General features: G+C 37.9%; 2 protein-coding genes across 3 annotated transcripts; both read left to right on the forward strand.

The window, feature by feature from the left end:
- Positions 1 to 1,326: 1,326 nt before the first annotated feature.
- Positions 1,327 to 4,677, forward strand: gabarapa (GABA(A) receptor-associated protein a). The gene is made up of 4 exons (XM_061709662.1): positions 1,327 to 1,557; positions 3,885 to 3,963; positions 4,052 to 4,170; positions 4,326 to 4,677. Exons 1-4 carry the CDS (start codon positions 1,468 to 1,470, stop codon positions 4,404 to 4,406), a joined length of 369 nt encoding a protein of 122 aa, XP_061565646.1. The 5' UTR covers positions 1,327 to 1,467; the 3' UTR covers positions 4,407 to 4,677.
- A 1,171-nt stretch (positions 4,678 to 5,848) lies between these two features.
- Positions 5,849 to 17,764, forward strand: gps2 (G protein pathway suppressor 2). 2 transcript variants are annotated; one of them, XM_061709641.1, is made up of 11 exons: positions 5,849 to 6,001; positions 6,321 to 6,438; positions 9,292 to 9,401; positions 9,577 to 9,689; positions 9,833 to 9,912; positions 9,999 to 10,078; positions 10,805 to 10,976; positions 12,797 to 12,880; positions 12,971 to 13,065; positions 14,478 to 14,567; positions 17,011 to 17,764. In XM_061709641.1, exons 2-11 carry the CDS (start codon positions 6,345 to 6,347, stop codon positions 17,101 to 17,103), a joined length of 1,011 nt encoding a protein of 336 aa, XP_061565625.1. In that variant the 5' UTR covers positions 5,849 to 6,001; positions 6,321 to 6,344; the 3' UTR covers positions 17,104 to 17,764. The 2 variants fall into 2 exon arrangements, with proteins under 2 accessions (XP_061565625.1, XP_061565626.1); XM_061709642.1 differs by having other exon boundaries at positions 12,989 to 13,065.
- Positions 17,765 to 18,149: the final 385 nt, after the last annotated feature.

Here is an 18,149-nt window from a genome sequence, read left to right on the forward strand (position 1 = left end):
ACTATATGATTAGTTGACATCCACTTTGAAAAATGTTATTGGGAAATTACTGGTAACAAGTACTGTAGGTAATTATTTTATTTCCGCATTCTGACTAGTCACCTTAGAGCTGTCAAATCATATGAGCATGTTGGTTGAATGAATCATTGAGCTTTCGTCTATTCTGCAATAGATACATCAGCTATGTTCTATGAGTGTTTCAGGAAATAACCATTTTAACAACATTTTCTCAATTATAATTATCAAATTTGTTTATACTTTAAAAAACAAAAAAAAGAAAGGAATTACCTCAAATGTAACGCTAAAGAACCCAGGAAATACACAAAGTAACCTACTATATATTTCAAAAAAATTATTACCAAAATGTATTCTAAATTCTAAATTAAAAAGGAAGCATACTACAATACATGAGGATGTTATTGATCATAGCTGAAAGTTTTCCTCCAAGCCTACTAGCTATGGATGTCTGCAGATTAAGCAACAATTTTCAGTGGTATTTTTAAAAGATTCCATTTTATGGTATTATATATATACAGAACTGTCTCAGAAAATTAGAATATTGTGATTTTCTGTAATGCAATTACAAAATCAAAAATGTCATACATTCTGGATTCATTACAAATCAACTGAAATATTGCAAGCCTTTTATTATTTTAATATTGCTGATCATGGCTTACAATTTAAGAAAACTCAAATATCCTATCTCAAAAAAATTGAATATTCTGGGAATCTTAATCCTAAACTGTAAACTGTATGACATTTTTGTTTTTTTAATTGCATTACAGAAAATAAAGAACTTTATCACAATATTCTAATTTTCTGAGACAGTCCTGTATTACCAAAATGTATTCTAAATAGAATTTAAAAAGGAAGTATACTACAATACATGAGTACGTTATTGATCATAGCTGAAAGTTTTCCTCCAAGCCTACTAGTTATGGATGTCTGCAGATTCAGCAACAATTTTCAGTGGTATTTTTTTTATAAATATTCCATTTGACGCTATGTTGCATCACATTTGTAGTATAATAATAATCGAGCATCGCCTGTTTTGGTGTTTCCTGCTGCATCTGGGCCGCGGTCATATGACAAGGACAGATGCCCTGTCACCGCTCCGCCTCACGTCTCCATGCGCGGCAGCTGATACAATAAAAACATAGTTCCCCCGACATATCCCTATTCTCAACATCGCCGCTATTTTTATCCAACATGCCATCGATGTTTATAACGTTGTCGAGGTTTGAAACGGGTTTTATTTGAAACGGCGAGAGCTACACCCCTACGGACTATCTTTCCTTACGTCATGTTGTTATTGTATCCCTCCGCCAGACGGTGCCAGTGGGTAAACAGCTAAACGCAGCTAAACGCAGCTAGCATCGTCCGTGTGTGTGTCAGCGATTTGAGCCGCAGCAAACAGCCCGGAAAACCTCGGAGTGACCGACTTGGTGTCTGTCATCTCTCTCAACCATGAAGTTCCAGTACAAAGAGGAGCATCCATTCGAGAAAAGGCGGTCTGAGGGGGAGAAGATCAGGAAGAAGTATCCCGACAGGGTTCCAGTAAGTGGCTAGTGTTAGCCTAGCAGCTCCTCCGCGTTCGCACTTCCACGGATAACTGGATTTCAGAGTGTAACATCGCGCTTTTAAGGGGCTACGTTTGTTCTGTGGGTCATTTCAAACGCCGAATTTTAGTTACACAGAATGAAACTGATGTTATGCCTTAGTCATACACGACTACCCCATTTTGAGACTGTCACAGCGGAAAAATGTCAAGGAGTAGGAAATACGGCCGCTTGTAATTCCTCTATGGGGGATTACTGTTACCTGTCTGGGGGTATAATAAACTACATTATTATTATTATTATTATTATTATTATTATAATGGGATGGTCTTCTCACTGGTAGCTGGGTGTCGTCACCGACTGGAGGTTTAAGCGAGCCCATCAGAGCAGACACATACTTGTAAACACAGCTTGTTTACGTGGTTTTCTCTCCTGCAGATATGTTTCGTGTCAGTGACGAGAATAACCCACTGTAACGAGACTGTCTCAGTCAAAACCTTTACTGCCAGGACAGGTTTGGTTTGACCAGATTCACCTGCGTCTTCACTTTTGATGTAGTTGTTACATTTATTAATAGTTTGACAAGTGTAAGCTTGACACGCCGTTGAAATCATGATTAGTTACAGGACTGTGTCAGAGAATTAGAATATTGTGATAAAGTTCTTTATTTTCTGTAATGCAATTTAAAAAAAACTAAAATGTCATACATTCTGGATTCATTACAAATCAACTGAAATATTTCAAACCTTTTATTATTATTATTTTAATATTGCTGATTATGGCTTACAGTTTAAGATTAAGATTCCCAGAATATTCTAATTTTTTAAGATAGGATATTTGAGTTTTCTTAAGCTGTAAGCCATGATCAGCAATATTAAGAAATAAAAGGCTTGCAATATTTCAGTTGATTTGTAATGAATCCAGAATGTATGACATTTTTGTAATTGCATTACAGAAAATCACAATATTCAAATTTTCAGTCCTGTATATTCAGTACTCGAGTTGTAAAAAAAAAAATCAGGGGGGATGGTGGATTTTATCATATGGGGACAGATAATTTATGCTGATTTCAAATAATATAATATATTACAAATAATAGCACTGACCAAAACACCTGCAGAAATACTGCAGGAATGACATAGCAGCAGTTAAATGCAGCCTTCTGTAAGCTTTAAATATCCACTGGGCTTACATCAAATACATCAAAACACAACAATAAAAAACACTTTTCTGAACTTATCAATATGACTCTGTCCTTCACAGGATAAGTAAAATGGATCACTGCAAAAACTCAAAATCTTAACAAGAATATTTGTCTTAATTTTAGTTAAAATGTCTCATTTTAGTAAAAAAAATCTCATTACACTTAAAACAAGACTCATCACTTGAAAAAAACAACAATTTTCACCTGTTTCAAGTAGATTTTCACTTAAAATAAGTAGAAAAATCTGCCAGTGGAACAAGATTTTTTTGCTTGTAATGAGAAGATAAATCTTGTCCCACTGGCAGATTTTTCTACTTATTTCAAGTGAAAATTTACTTGAAACAGGTGAAAATTGTCATATGTTATTTTTCTGGTGATGACTCTAAATGTTGAAATAGCAGTAAAACCACATTCATTGATGAAATGACATAAGGGATGGAAAGGGGGGATGGCAGTTTTACAGGGGATGATTTTGACCGTTTTTATTTCATTTTATTTCATTTTCATTTTATTATTTTTATTTTATTTATGCCACCCCCTCTCAACTCCTGTACTGGTTGTTACATTTATTAATAGTTTGACAAGTATAAGCTTGACACGTCGTAGAAATCATGATTAGTTATATTATCTAAGCTACAATCATACGGCACCACATTAAGGGAATAATAGTAATTTGGAAGACAATGTGTCATTAGACTGTTGCCAATAAATCTGCAACCTAGTCACTAATCATTTAAGTTGTGCAAGGGTAGATCCCTGCTTGGTTTCTGGAAAGGTAGTGCTTTACAATTTCTATTTTTAGAAGAAACTTAAGATTTGATCAATTTTGTGCTCTTTTCAGTCCCGTACAGAGTTTTAAAATGTATATTTTCCGAATATACTGGTTTCTTTCTGATTACGACATACTTGAGTTTCTTTCGAGTCTGAAACAGAAGTAGTATATGGGTAATTTCATGGACAATTTTGGACCTGGCTTGACTCACACTCACACAAGTGTCAGTCTCAGATCCCTTTTCTATTGAATCATGGGAAAAGTACCGTTCTCATTAGACACCTCCTATGTATTGGTTGAAAATGTGGTTGGTTCAGTGGGTTATGGTTCTTGTTTTTCTTTCTAAAAGGTGATTGTGGAGAAAGCTCCCAAAGCGAGAATAGGAGATCTGGACAAGAAGAAATACCTTGTCCCCTCTGACTTGACAGGTAATCATTACAATTTATGTAAAGTCTGATCAAACATCAATATGTTTCACTAATTGTTTTCTGCAAGTAATAATACTTTCTTTGTTAGTGGGCCAGTTTTACTTCCTCATTCGGAAAAGAATCCACTTGCGGGCTGAAGATGCTCTCTTCTTCTTTGTAAACAACGTCATTCCACCAACCTCAGCTACCATGGGACTGTTGTACCAGGCAAGAGTTTTATGTCTCTTTTTTTTCCTTGACTGTCTTGTTTTTACACTATATTTTAAGTGATGTATTTTCTTCTTTTGTCCTACCTATATTAAAGTGATCTTCTATCTGGATTTTAATATCCTATTTTTTTTTTTTCTTACCCTCTTTTTCAGGAGCATCATGAAGAGGACTTTTTCCTCTACATTGCCTACAGTGATGAGAGTGTGTATGGGAACAGCCAAAGGGAAATCTGATCCCCTTATAAACCTCTATCCTCCTCCTGACACCTCCACCATTCATTCATTTAAATAGTAAATCCAGCTCAGCAGCCTAGAGTTCCCAGAGTAAATATGTCAAATGCACTTTCACTTATCATGCATTACCTTTCTCCCATTCATTTATATCTTCATTATTCTGCAGTCTGAATTGTATTTGCCTCCACTTTCAAAAGTTACTCTGATTAGGGTCAGTTTTCTAGTGTCATGACTAATCATACTTTAATTTTTTTTGTTAAACAAACAAACAGGGAATTATGGAATAATATTAGCGCTACACTATAATCATAGCTACTTCAAAATTAAGGGAAAAAAGTCTCATGTTGAGTTGAATCACTGCTTAAGAAACTTTATTCTTCAGTTTTGTCACTTGTTAAGGAATAAAATGTGTTTCAAGTTTGGACATGGAAATCAAGAGATCCACCAGTAAAAGGCAAGTTTTATCTGGTAAAGGATAACTGTTTTGCAGCAGTTGTTTTCTTTGAGGAAAAAAAAAAAAGGAAGTGGCTCACTAATCTTATTTTCAATTTATCAACCATTAAATCTGTGGATGAAAATGTGTTGCCTCGCATCTGATCTTAGCAAGGAGTAAGATAGAATTCAGACTACACAATCATCCTCTGCTTTCAGTGGTAAGACTATTATGTTGATGCAACTATGATTATTGTTATTATTGTTAATTTTAGATGGCTTTCTTTCTAAAGCTGTTGTAAAGCTGAGTGCAATTTTCTTTTTTTTTTTTTTTTTAAGTTTGTCTTCTTTTTTTAAAAACGAAATACAATTTGAACTCTGTATACAGCTGCGATACTGGTTCTTTGTCTTCACTCATAACCATATATGATTAAATGTGATGATAATTCACCTGTGTTTCTAGTCATTATTGAGTATTTTAATCAGAACAACATGAAATACTTTTCTAGCCTTTATCCTGCATTTCCTTTTTTTTTTGTATCGGCTCCTGTGACTTCTCAGATAAAATGTGTGTGTTCTGCAAGGCAACTGAGACATTTTAGTTTCTGATGCAACAATAGGAGCTATTCTTGGTCACATATGTTTAAAAAATGAAGAGAAGGAACAACAGTTGGTTTAAAGACAAAAGCCTATAAGGTGGACTGATAATGAATTAAAGGATTTATCAATAAAACAAATCAACGTAAACGTTATTTAAATGAAATATATATTTTACTAATGTTAAATATGAAATTATTGGGTATGTGTGTTTGAAACGGCCATGCCGAAATATAAGCGGGGGTAGAGTTTTGAATTTAGAGTTTCTTACTAAAGAAAATAAATAATAAATCTTTATTACGGACTCAGAAGGTCCACACACATCCAAGATACACAAACACACGACCATTAAAAACATGCGTTGAAACCACATTTCCCAGAGTGCATTTCGGAGGAAGCGCCTCGTGTCGTCACCGGAAGTGCAACTCTCACCCGGGCAGGAAACTCCATCTGTTTACGTTTTCGGCGCAAATTTAGATCACATTTAATTCATTGCAGCAGAGCTATATAAAGAAAACTACTGGACGGATTGGTTCTTATCAAAAGACAAATTCAACACGACAAAAGTGAGTATTTTGAACACTCAGTTGGGTGGAAATTGCGTAACGTAGTAAAGTGTCGTGGAGCTAGCTGGTTAGCGGCTCCTTTAGAAATACTCCAAAACAAATGTGTCGTAGTTTCACATATTTGAGCCTGATAAGTGGCATTTTAAGTGTCGTCGTGTCTGTTTGCTTAAGCGCTCGTTTCTGAAGCTGCAGATCGTGTTACTTTAGTGTTAGTTGACTTTAGCTGGTCAGCCAGGCCTCAGTCTGCGCTGTTTGAGTGGATAACACAGACGTGTTTGAGGTGTTTTAACCCTTTACCACCGATGTTCCGACCCCCCAGCTGGCCCCTCCACTGCCCATCACCATGCCCGCCCTGCTGGAGAGACCCAAGCTGTCCAACGCGATGGCCAGAGCCCTCCACAAGCACATCATGAGGGAGAGGGAGCGCAAGAGGCAAGGTAGTGATGGAGAGATGCACACCTGAACAACTACACACCTGAACACCTGAACACCTGAACAACTACACACCTGAACACCAACTAGCAGTACTGGAGTTGAGGGGGGATGGCATCCCCCCCCTGAAATAAAAATGGTCAAAATCATCCCCCCTGTAAAACTGCCATCCCTCCTTTCCATCCCTTATGTCATTTCATCAATGAATGTGGTTTTACTGCTATTTCAACATTTAGAGTCATCACCAGAAAAATAACACTAGAAAAATAACTTATTTCACAATTTTCACCTGTTTCAAGTACATTTTCACTTGAAATAAGTAGGAAAATCTGCCCGTGGGACAAGATTTATCTTCTCATTACAAGCAAAAAAATCTTGTTCACTGGCAGATTTTTCTACTTATTTTAAAGGAGCATGAGGCAAGAATAAGAAATGAGACTCATTAGCGCCACGACAACCGTCGGGGTTCCTGCAGCCAACAGCGAAGCCAGCACAGGAGCGCTGTTCAAATCAAGCTCTAAATATGACTTACAATGTTATCTTACCTGGTCAGTAGGAAATGAGCCATGTCAGTATCTGTTTTTAGTCCCAATTCAAGTTGAAGCTGCCTCCATGACTCAAACGCGTATCCAATGTTTACTCGTGCGCCGCCGAGAACGTGCATGCAGCGTCATTTGACGTCACATCCGCAGGACAGCACGGGAAATTCTGGTCCGGAATTGCAGCACATTTTGCAGCACACAGCCTGTTCAAGGCAACGGAGAGATACACTAGAGGACTCATTCGTTTTGGTTTGGAACGCTTCATCTGACATTATTACTAGAAAACTTAAAACGTATACGAATTTTTTTTTTTTCATAAATCCTGCCTCAATCCTGCCTCATGCTCCTTTAAGTGAAAATACTTGAAACAGGTGAAAATTGTTGTTTTTTCCAGTGATGATTCTTGTTTTAAGTGTAATGAGATTTTTTTTTTTACTAAAATGAGACATTTAACTAGCTTACAGAAGGCTGCATTTAACTGCTGCTATGTCATTCCTGCAGTATTTCTGCAGGTGTTTTGGTCACTGCTATTATTTGTAATATATTATATTATTTGTAATCAGCACAAATTATCTGTCCCCATATGATAAAATCCACCATCCCCCCTGATTTTTTTTTTTTTACAACTCGAGTACTGGCTACATGTCTGCAATCACAGTCATAGTTGTCACCCATATTTACCCCAACCTGTCATAAACACTACAGGAGATTCCCCATTTCCACCAATGGCTAGATCTGACATCTTTCCTTCAGATGCAGACGACTTTATTAATCCCTTTGGGAGGTTCCCTCTGGGAAATTGACATCTCCATCTCACACACAACACTGTCATTCACAAATCAAACACCTCAAAGGGCAAAACACCCATATACAGGGTTCATATACGTTTTGAAAAAACCTGGAAAAGTCATGGAATTTGAAAATGTCATTTTCAAGGCCTGGAAAAGTTTTGGAAACATAAGTTCACCCCAAAGGTTTTGGAAAAGTCATGGAATTTATTTTTCTCACTTAATGATAACATTTAGTAATAACAGCCTTTAAGGTAGATTTAAAATTGATCAATAAATATTTCGTATAGAAGAATCTTGCGCGTCCTCACGTGTGACGTTCCTAGCATCTTGCGCATCATGCAGATCGGTTATTATTACAGTTATATTAGATTACTATACTACATATACTACAACATATTGCTGGTATATCAGTGTCAGTTTAAACAAATGTTTATTTTGTATTAAACCATAATTGTCATTAGATCTCCACTGTGGTGACTTTTTACATAGTTTTATCCTATATTTCATTAATACATTGATGTTTTAGAGGTCATGTATAGTCATGGAAACTTGCTGCCAAGTCATGGGAAAGTCATAGAAATGTGTTGGTTAAAATGTGTATGAACCCTGCATATAAAAATAAAAAGATAAAAGTAAAAGGTAAAAATAGAAAGTGCAGTGCCATAAAAATGTCCTAGTTATTGCACCGTTATTCCACACTGCCTGACCCCCCACAGTCCCTCTGTTCTTCAGTTCTTCTTTGCCCTCCTCCCCCAAGGGAGGAGTTGAACAGTTTGATGGCACGGGGGACGAAAGAGTTCCTCAGTCTGTTGGTCCAGCACTTAGGGAGGAACCTCCTCTCACTGAACCGGCTCCTCTGGCTGCTGATGACAGTGTGCAGAGAGAGGATGGCATTGTCCAAGATACCCAGGAGTTTGTGCTCTGTTCTCTTCACTGCCACTGTCTCCAGAGGGTCCAGCTTCGTGCCCACCACCCTGATCTATTATAGTTATAATTGTTCCGCATTCATCGAAGATAATTACTATTATAGGAATAAAAATTGCATTTATTTAAATATTCAAACGCCACCTTTCTATTAAAGGCAAAAACAAAAGGGAATTTTGGATGTCTATTTCATACATCATCACGTGTCCTCATATGACTTATTAAACTTTGCTGTCTTATAAAAACTATGCAGTAATGCCAGGCTACAAGGCGGCCTTGGAGAGGGAACAGCCTGGGTCTGAACCAATAAGGTGCAAGTTTAAATACAGTCCGCTGCCCCCCACGCAGATCAGATCTCTTCGGAGGCAGACAGTGCTGCGTGCTTGATCTCCAGAATGCATTCTGTATGATTATAACGCCGGGTGATTTTGCTTAAATAAAACTACTAAAACGTATATCTTGTCGTGGTTCTATGATCAAAAACCTCAGTGAGAAGCAGCTAGGCTGATCTCAACTGGAACCAGAAATTTTACTCCCAGATTTTTTTCTCAACACTTAAGAGTAGCTTCTATTGTTGAATACTGTGTTTGTGTCCTTTCAGAGGAGGAGGAAGTTGATAAAATGATGGAGCAGAAGTTGAAGGAAGAAGAGGAGAGAAAGAGGACAAAAGAAATAGAGGAGAGGATGTCACTGGAGGAAACCAAGGAACAGGTTGGAGAAAAGTTCTAAAACAGAGATAATGTATTGGGGTATTACTACTAGTCAGTGTGTTTTAACCTCCCAGTTAGGAATATTATAATCATTTTTTATTTGAGAGATAAATAAGACAAAGTTACCAGCGACTAGCTTAATATTTTATGATTTCCCACCTGATCGTTGACACCAGGTAATGAAGATGGGAGAGAAACTTCAGGGGCTCCAGGAAGAGAAACATCAGCTTTTTTTACAGCTCAAGAAAGTTCTCCATGAGGAGGAAAAGCGACGCAGAAAAGAGCAGAGGTACGTTTTTTTTCTTAGTCAATTTCTTTTTCCTTTTTCTTTTTAATACATTATTGTCGGAAAGTACTTTTGAAAATCAGCTGTAATTCTCTGCTTCCTTCCCCCTTATTTATTTATTTATTAATTAATCTACTTATTTTTAGTGATATTACAACATTGACATCAGCCAGCTATCAACCCAGTCTGCCCATGCACACAGGACAGCATCTCCTCAGTATTCAAGGTGAGACACCATACCATCCCCCAAAATATATCAGAAATGAGTCCTGTTGGTTGGTTAATTATATTTTTCTCTTTTTCTTGACTCAGGCAGTCCAGTCAGCCACAGTCGACCAGGCGCTCTCCTCGGAGAACGGAGCAAACAGCTGTTCTCCACTGCTGTGATCCCTGTAAGTTAAGAACTGTTCCAGTCCAAGAAAAAATGTCTTCCTTTTTAGATCTGTATACTTTCCAGAACTGTGTAATCTTTAGGTAAAATACTGTTGTTATTATTGTTACGATCCATTCAATTTAAAATCGTCTAATTCTGTCTGAAAGTTAGTAAGCAGGGTTATAAAATGAGGGCAATTTTTTAAAAACATGATATACAGTAAGTGATAACTATGATCCATTCCATTTTTTTTTTACATTAAAAAACATTAGTTTTTAATGTATTATTATTATTATTATTAATAATACCCCCCTCCATAATCATTTTAATTTATGTGGACTTTTTAATCAATGCATTAACATGACTATTTGCATTTATATATACACTAAAGCAAAGGCATATAGTTACAAAAAAAACTGGATAAAACAAAGGAACTCTGTTTTCTTTCTAGTCAAAAAGCTGTGGTTATTTAAATAAAATCCTTCGGGGATTAATAAAGTATTTTGAATTGAATACATTAAGTGGAGAAGGGCAGTAACTGCAGTGGAAATCCATCCATACACTTCCATAAGCACTGATCTTTCCTGCAGCACAGCAGAGTGAGGTGTAAACCTGTTTAATCATTACAACTGCCTGCCGAGAATCAGAGTTTAATTTAAAGCAAAGCGTGAAGTTATATACGTATAAGTGTTATTTTAAATAAAATTCACCATCATTGCTAATCACAGTTTTTCCCCTCCTTCAGGGCCGTCATTATCAGACTCCCGGGTTCAGCGCCAGCTCAGCAGAACACGGCCAGTTCAGCGGAAGCCAAGGAGTCCACGAGTCCTACGGGGTTTCTCAGTCCCAGCTTCCTTCCTCTTACGCCGCTGGACCCTCAGTACCAGTCAGTTTTGCTAGCAGCTCTCAGATCAGAGGTAAGACATCTGAATCGGATGCAGAGATGTATTGATGTTCAGAAGTTGAACTTGCTCACCTTACTTACCTCCTATAATGATTTACCCCTTAGGATGGAGAGGTTGAAAATATGTAGTTGTGTGACATTTTGGTTTGTGCTTTTGAAAGTGATTAAATGAACTGATTTAAATAGTAATTATGAAGTCATACAGGTAACTTGAGGACATGCTAGTTTCTTTCAAATTAAACAGTTTTGTTAGTGGCATTATTTATTTCAAAAGTGAAATTGGGAATAATGAATAATCCCGAGAAGCAAAATTGCTTGCATATTCCATGGACGTTTGTCCAGAAGGTCAGTGGTCGGTGAAATCTCTGTCAGACATGCACTGGTTTCCTTTTATCTGTCGTCAGCTGAAGGTGTCCATATCGGATACTGCTGCATTTCCGCTACATTTTGCAACAGCAGCCTAACTAGGTCAATGTGTCTGCACCATTTTCAGGACAGAATAAAGCTGGTCTCCAGCAGTGACGTTTATAGACGGACACGTGTAGCAGTGGCTTCTGATCAGTTGTTTTTACAAAGCCAATTGCCCTTTTTTTAATTAAAGACATTTTCAAAAAGCGTCGTCCAAACTTATCTGCTCCATAGTTTTTCCTACAACAGGCTGCAACATAGTTAGTTTTTTTTCTTCACAGCTGGGCCAAAAGAACATAACAAAACTGATTAAAAGTGTACTAGGGCAGATGTATATCCGTTTTAGGAGTAAAACTGTGGAGCTCATTAGATAACGACCTTAAACTAGCAAACTCAATAAAATCATACAAGATATTATTCAAAGCAAAGGTAATGGACACATATATAGGAGCACATTAAGCAAACAAAGGAGAATGTACACATGCATGAGATGAAATGACAACATAGGGCTGGGCGATATGGACCAAAAGTCATATCTCGATATTTTCTAGCTAAATGGCGATACTCGATATATATCGATATTTTTTCCGTGACATAATTGGGGTTTCCCCCAAAGCATTATAGCATAGCATCTCTGTAAGCTTCATTTTTTCTGAGGCAAACCCTTAAAAAAACAGTCAGTTTTAATACAAAGCCTCGTGCCAAATGTCACACAGGTTCCTTTATTAACAGAGGTCTGCACAATATCAAAATGTATAAAACAAATGAAATAAAAATAAACTGCCTGCATATATAGAATAAAAATGCTTCTTGAATAAAATAAAACAAATATCCCTTTCCTGCATAACAATTAACTTTCCACTGAGGTTGACAGTTGTGCAAATAACAAAAAATTTGTGCAAATCTCAAATAAAACATTCAAGTCAATTTGTCACAAAATAAACTATATCAAAATGTTTTTTATTATTATTATCATCATTATTATTACTATTATTATACATATATTATTATACATAGTATATTATACATAGTGTGTATATATATATATATACAGTTATTTAAACTATTATTATTATTATTATTATCATTATTACTATTATTATTTTGTGTAGCCTCATGATACTTCATTTGTTCTTTTTGTATATTCTATTCTGTTAAAAGGTGGGCAAGAACAGCTTTATGCTTCAAGCCCAGACCTTTTCGGTCAAAATAATCACAATGTTGACCAGGGAAAAACCTGTGTTATCTTGTTTGTTGATTTTTATGTTTGTGATTGACCAAAATAAATATTAAATAACTAACTAACTGATCCCCCAAATCATTGCCCTCTGTGATCACAGAGCAGAACCCCAGAAATAAATACGGTAATTTAAACGGTCATACTAGTGCTATTGCAGTGTTGAACCAGCTTCCTTTGACCTCCAGGTGCTTCTGCATTTCAAGCTATGCAGTACCTCCCTCACCAGCAGGCGGGTTACCCCGTCCATGGTCACTTCACCTCTCAGCCAGGTAAATAACAGAGCTGCAAACGCCCTCACCTTCCCAAATCTGATTCATACTTTTCTACGTATGAAATATGTTGTTTTGTTTTTTTTAAAGGAAACTTGTCTCCTGCAGGATACATCCCCGGAGCGTCAATACCCCTGCAGAAGCAGCTGGAACATGCCAACCAACAGTCAGGATTTACTGATGCAGTAAGACCATCTTACTGTTCCATATTAGCATAACATATTTTAACAGGAAAGTATCTGGATCTATTCCAAATATTTTGTATTTGTGTAAAGTAGGGATGGGCGGTATGGACTAAAAAATGTATCATGATAATTTCTAGAATTTATCCCGATAACGATAAAAATGACGATAAAAAAAATATCAATTCAACTCCACCTTTGTAACTATAAATCTATCACCACATTCAGTCTTTGGAGCCCCCAAAACACTGCTCTAAAAGATACTAAATGCTACTAAACTACACCAATTAAATTGAATTAATAAAAACCAATTAAATGAGTTACACCTGTACTGCAAAACTGGAATGACTCAGATCCGCCATGTTTGTTACACAAACACGTATTTATCTTTCTTTCTTTCTTTCTTTCTTTCTTTCTTTCTTTCTTTCTTTCTTTCTTTCTTTCTTTCTTTCTTTCTTTCTTTCTTTCTTTCTTTCTTTCTTTCTTTCTTTCTTTCTTTCTTTCTTTCTTTCTTTCTTTCTTTCTTTCTTTCTTTCTTTCTTTCTTTCTTTCTTTCTTTCTTTCTTTCTTTCTTTCTTTCTTTCTTTCTTTCTTTCTTTCTGGCTCATTTCCTTCCTTCCTTCCTTCCTTCCTTCACGTACATTGTGCATCGATTTAAGAACCATAATTCAGGCTTTACACAAAAACGTATTTATCGTTTTTACCGCGAGATGACAAATTCTTACCTTGGGGAATTTTTTTGACAGTTTATCGTGAACGGTAAAATATCGACCATTCCTAGTGTAAAGGTGATATACATGAACTGCACTATGAGTTAATTGTTTTAAATTATGCCAGATCTTTTGTGGAAGTAGTATGACGACCCTTGAGCATAGTTGAGCACTTCTACCATATTTGTTGTCAAATAACTCTTTAGTTTGTCAGTTTTTTTAAAACTCCAGTTCATTATTTATTCAAAAATGTCTTATTCCTGTCTTTACATGGGTTGAAGAGCTGTGCTTTTTCTGGTATGCCTTTTATTTTTGGAGATGAAACAGTTTCTTCGGTCATGTCTTTTTTTAGTATAATTAGTTTTTTATTGTAAACTCATGCAGGTTGATTGAACTGTAGATCCACTCTTGGAGACTTTTTTTTCTGTTTTAAACAGCCTGCTGAATTTGTTTCTGAATAATGTTGGTTTGCAAAAAAGCAGCAATTCCCATGGATGCGGTCATTTCTTTTCATACACTAATGAGCCTTTCTGAGCTTTATTTAACACTTATTTAGAAAGAAAGAGTGAGCATTGCGTTTGAATGTTAAATTTGATGCTGTCTCATATCTGAAAACAAAGCTGGAGGCGTGCACCACCTGGCCTGCACTTGGGTCGGTCTTATGTTTGCATTCGCAGTGACTTCATTCTGTTGATGTTCTTTCAGGGCGGGTTGAGGCCAATGCATCCCTCTGCCATGCATCCTTCTGCTCCAGGTCTGCTGCCCACGCCCATGGTCCAGATCCCCACTGCTAAGGTGAACTCCAAAAGCAAACAGATGTTCACATAATATTTTTTAAGTCTTCCTTATGATACCATGTAAGAAGAAAATATAGTGGTTTGTTTTAGTACACTGTTCTGCGGCAGAAGTCCTTCCCTGACACTTAAGCTGGGCATACACTGTGCCATATTTTAAATCGTTTGATTCAGCCCCATCTCAAACTGCACGACTAGATCGCTGAGTTCAAAAGTTCACAGCCCACGATTTATGGTCTCACACTGTACGACCCGATGCTCTGATGCTCCGTCTGCTCACACTATACGATCATAATCCTCACGTCAGACTTCTGTTACTGGAACTGCAACGTCAAAAAGAAGTGGAAGAGGAGGAACCCCGAAGTGGGAGACACCGAAGATGCTCAGCAAAAACAAACGCACTGCCCTAAGCCTGAATTATGGTTCCGCGTTAAATCGACGCCGTAGTCTCTGCGTTGGTGTAACGCGGAACCATAAATAAGCCTTTAGCAATTTGTGCCATTCTGTGTGGCGATAGATGAAAAAAGATTAGACAACGTCGTGATTGGACAAGGAATTGGCTGGGCAGACGTGGGAAATGCAGTCTTTTTTTTTCTACTATTAAAACATGATTTGTTATGTGAAATTGGAACACTTTAAACTACAAATAATAGTTTTTGACGTGACATCAGAGATGGCGCATGCTCTCTGTGAAAGGATGAGTCCAATCGGGTTGTAGCTGCTTCAACTGTGTGATTCCTTCACGAGGAGCGACCAGGATTTACAACACGTTTGAGCGCACGATTTGTGATCGGGAGCTCGTTGTGAGGTTTAAGGCCCCGTTTCCACATAGCCGGGTATTTACAAAAACGGATATTTCCCCCTCTACGTTTTGAAAAATATCCTCGTTTACATGAGATCGTTTTCAAAATGTCTTCGTTTACACGAATCTGCATAAATACGCTGTTAACGTCATGCCAGCCAATCAGAATCCTGGAAAAAACATCAACAAATGACACGTGTAACTTCCAGTTAAGGCTGATTTATGGTTCCGCGTTACACCAACGCAGAGCCTGCGGTGTAGGGTACGCGGCGACGCACACCGTACTTATTTATTTAACGCTGGACCATAATTCAGGCTTTACTTCCAAGACGGAACGAAAGTCTTTCGTTTGGAGTGACATAGAAGTGGAGTTACTTTTAAGTGTGACTTTAGAATATAAAACCGGTAAAATACAAGAAAATATTGACGGTGGCCAAACAAATTGTAAACACAGGTCGCACACATGATGCTGGTGACGTTTCTGTTGCATAATGTGATGTTCTGAAGCCTAAATCTCTGTTTTCCTCTGTTTAGACGCAAACGTGAAAAACAGAGTTTTTGAAAATCTCCACTTTGGCCGTAGTTTTCAGAAATTATCGTTTTTGGTGACTTTGAGCTCCGTTTTCGTGTAAACGAACGGCCAAAACGCATGAAAACGCCTCCGTTTTTGCTACGTGTAAACGGGGCCTTAATCTCTCGTCGTGAGGTGCTACTCTCTCGTCGTGAGGTGTTAATCTCTCGTCGTGAGGTGCTACTCTCTCGTCGTGAGGTGCTACTCTCTCGTCGTGAGGTGCTACTCTCTCGTCGTGAGGTGTTAATCTCTCGTCGTGAGGTGCTACTCTCTCGTCGTGAGGTGCTACTCTCTCGTCGTGAGGTGCTACTCTCGTCGTGAGGTGTTAATCTCTCGTCGTGAGGTGTTAATCTCTCGTCGTGAGGTGTTAATCTCTCGTCGTGAGGTGCTACTCTCTCGTCGTGAGGTGCTACTCTCTCGTCGTGAGGTGCTACTCTCTCGTCGTGAGGTGCTACTCTCTCGTCGTGAGGTGCTACTCTCTCGTCGTGAGGTGCTAATCTCTCGTCGTGAGGTGTTACTCTCTCGTCGTGAGGTGCTACTCTCTCGTCGTGAGGTGCTACTCTCTCGTCGTGAGGTGCTACTCTCTCGTCGTGAGGTGCTACTCTCTCGTCGTGAGGTGTTAATCTCTCGTCGTTACCCCACGTTTACTGCACGAGGCACGACCAACGATTGGGTCGAAATCCGGCCCGATCCAAAAAAATAGTCGCACGACGGGAAAATCGGCTCAAAACGAGCCGACAATCGCACAGTGTCTGCCCGGCTTTAGTCAAACTGTACTTTATTGTCAATTCACTATGTAATAAGCATTTCACAGCGGATCGAAATGGCGTTTCACCATAAACCCAATGTGCAATTTAAACTTAAACACACACACAAATACAGGTAAAAGAAAATGCAGACATCAACAATAAATAGACATATAGGCTTCCAACAAGAAGGAAGTGCCTCCGGATGTCACTGTTTATGTGCTGCTGCCTTTTAAAAAAAATCAATGTATATTGGATTTACTGGGAAAATGTAGAAATAAAAAAAACCCCGTCGTCGTGTGACGTTTGAATCTTCTTCCACCAGACCCCGTTCCAGAGCTCTCCACAAAGTGCCCCTCGTCACAGCTTCCTGCCCCACAGCCAGAGTGGCCAGAGGTTCTACCACCACGGCAAGTAACTCACAGCCTCGTTCAAAACATCTCTCACTGGGACTTCACAGCTTCTTCTGAAGATTCTTGAGATCCCCGTTGGACATTGCAGTTGGTTAAAAAATGCCATATCATCTTGTGCTTTTCTTCCTTGTAGAGGATGGTTTTGTTGATCTTTCTTCTGACTGTATAAATTCAACAAACAGTTCTCAAACGTATTTGCTTCTGTGACATTCGACTCTTGACCCCCACCCAAACCCTCCATCACTTAAAATTCATTTGTAAAATAACTGTTTTTACCATGAAGCCAGAGGTGCAAATTTGCATAAAATTGTTAAATATTATGTATATAGTTGGACTGCCTCGCCCACAACTTGATCTGAAGTGCAATCATCAGTGCAGAGGTGAACTTCCTTTTTTCTTTTTTCAAATCTGGTTTTTATTTTCAGATATTCAGATTTAAGTGATCCGTTTTTGGTCATGTTCATCTTATTAACACTAGTTTGACTCTTCTTGTTAATCATGAGACCCGTTAGGATTGATTGATTTGACCACATGATCACCATCTTTCTCAAAATGATGGTGGGTGCCCAGTTTCTTCTCTGCAGCACAAATCAAGTTCACATCTGGTCTAGTTTGAAACATTTGCTTAAATGTTGTTAAATAAACAATAAACCACATCCAAAATTTTGTGTCATCTTTATTATTCAGTCATTTTTTTTTTTTTTTTTATGTATGTTTTTGGCTGTGGAGACATTCTGCAGTTTGGACTGGCTGTACGAAGACAAACTTCCTCCTGAAATCAAAGCTTACGTTTTTTGCTCCCGTCGTTGCTTAAAACACTTCTGTCAAGACAGTTTGGGCTGAAGGACTTGAATAATTAGTTTTCTTGTCTTTGACATTTTTATAGGCTTTCAGGCAAAAAGAAACGTAACCCTCGTCCACATTGTCAATCTTTGTTTAATAAGTTGGGTGATGACATAAACAGCAGAGGGAGGGGCGGAGCCATCCTGAGGTACAAAATGAATCCATGTACTCCATCATATTGGATTGCACCTGCTGAACAAGCCTCAAT

Source organism: Cololabis saira, chromosome 20 (genome assembly GCF_033807715.1).
Source record: "Cololabis saira isolate AMF1-May2022 chromosome 20, fColSai1.1, whole genome shotgun sequence".
NCBI classification, from domain to species: domain Eukaryota; kingdom Metazoa; phylum Chordata; class Actinopteri; order Beloniformes; family Belonidae; genus Cololabis; species Cololabis saira.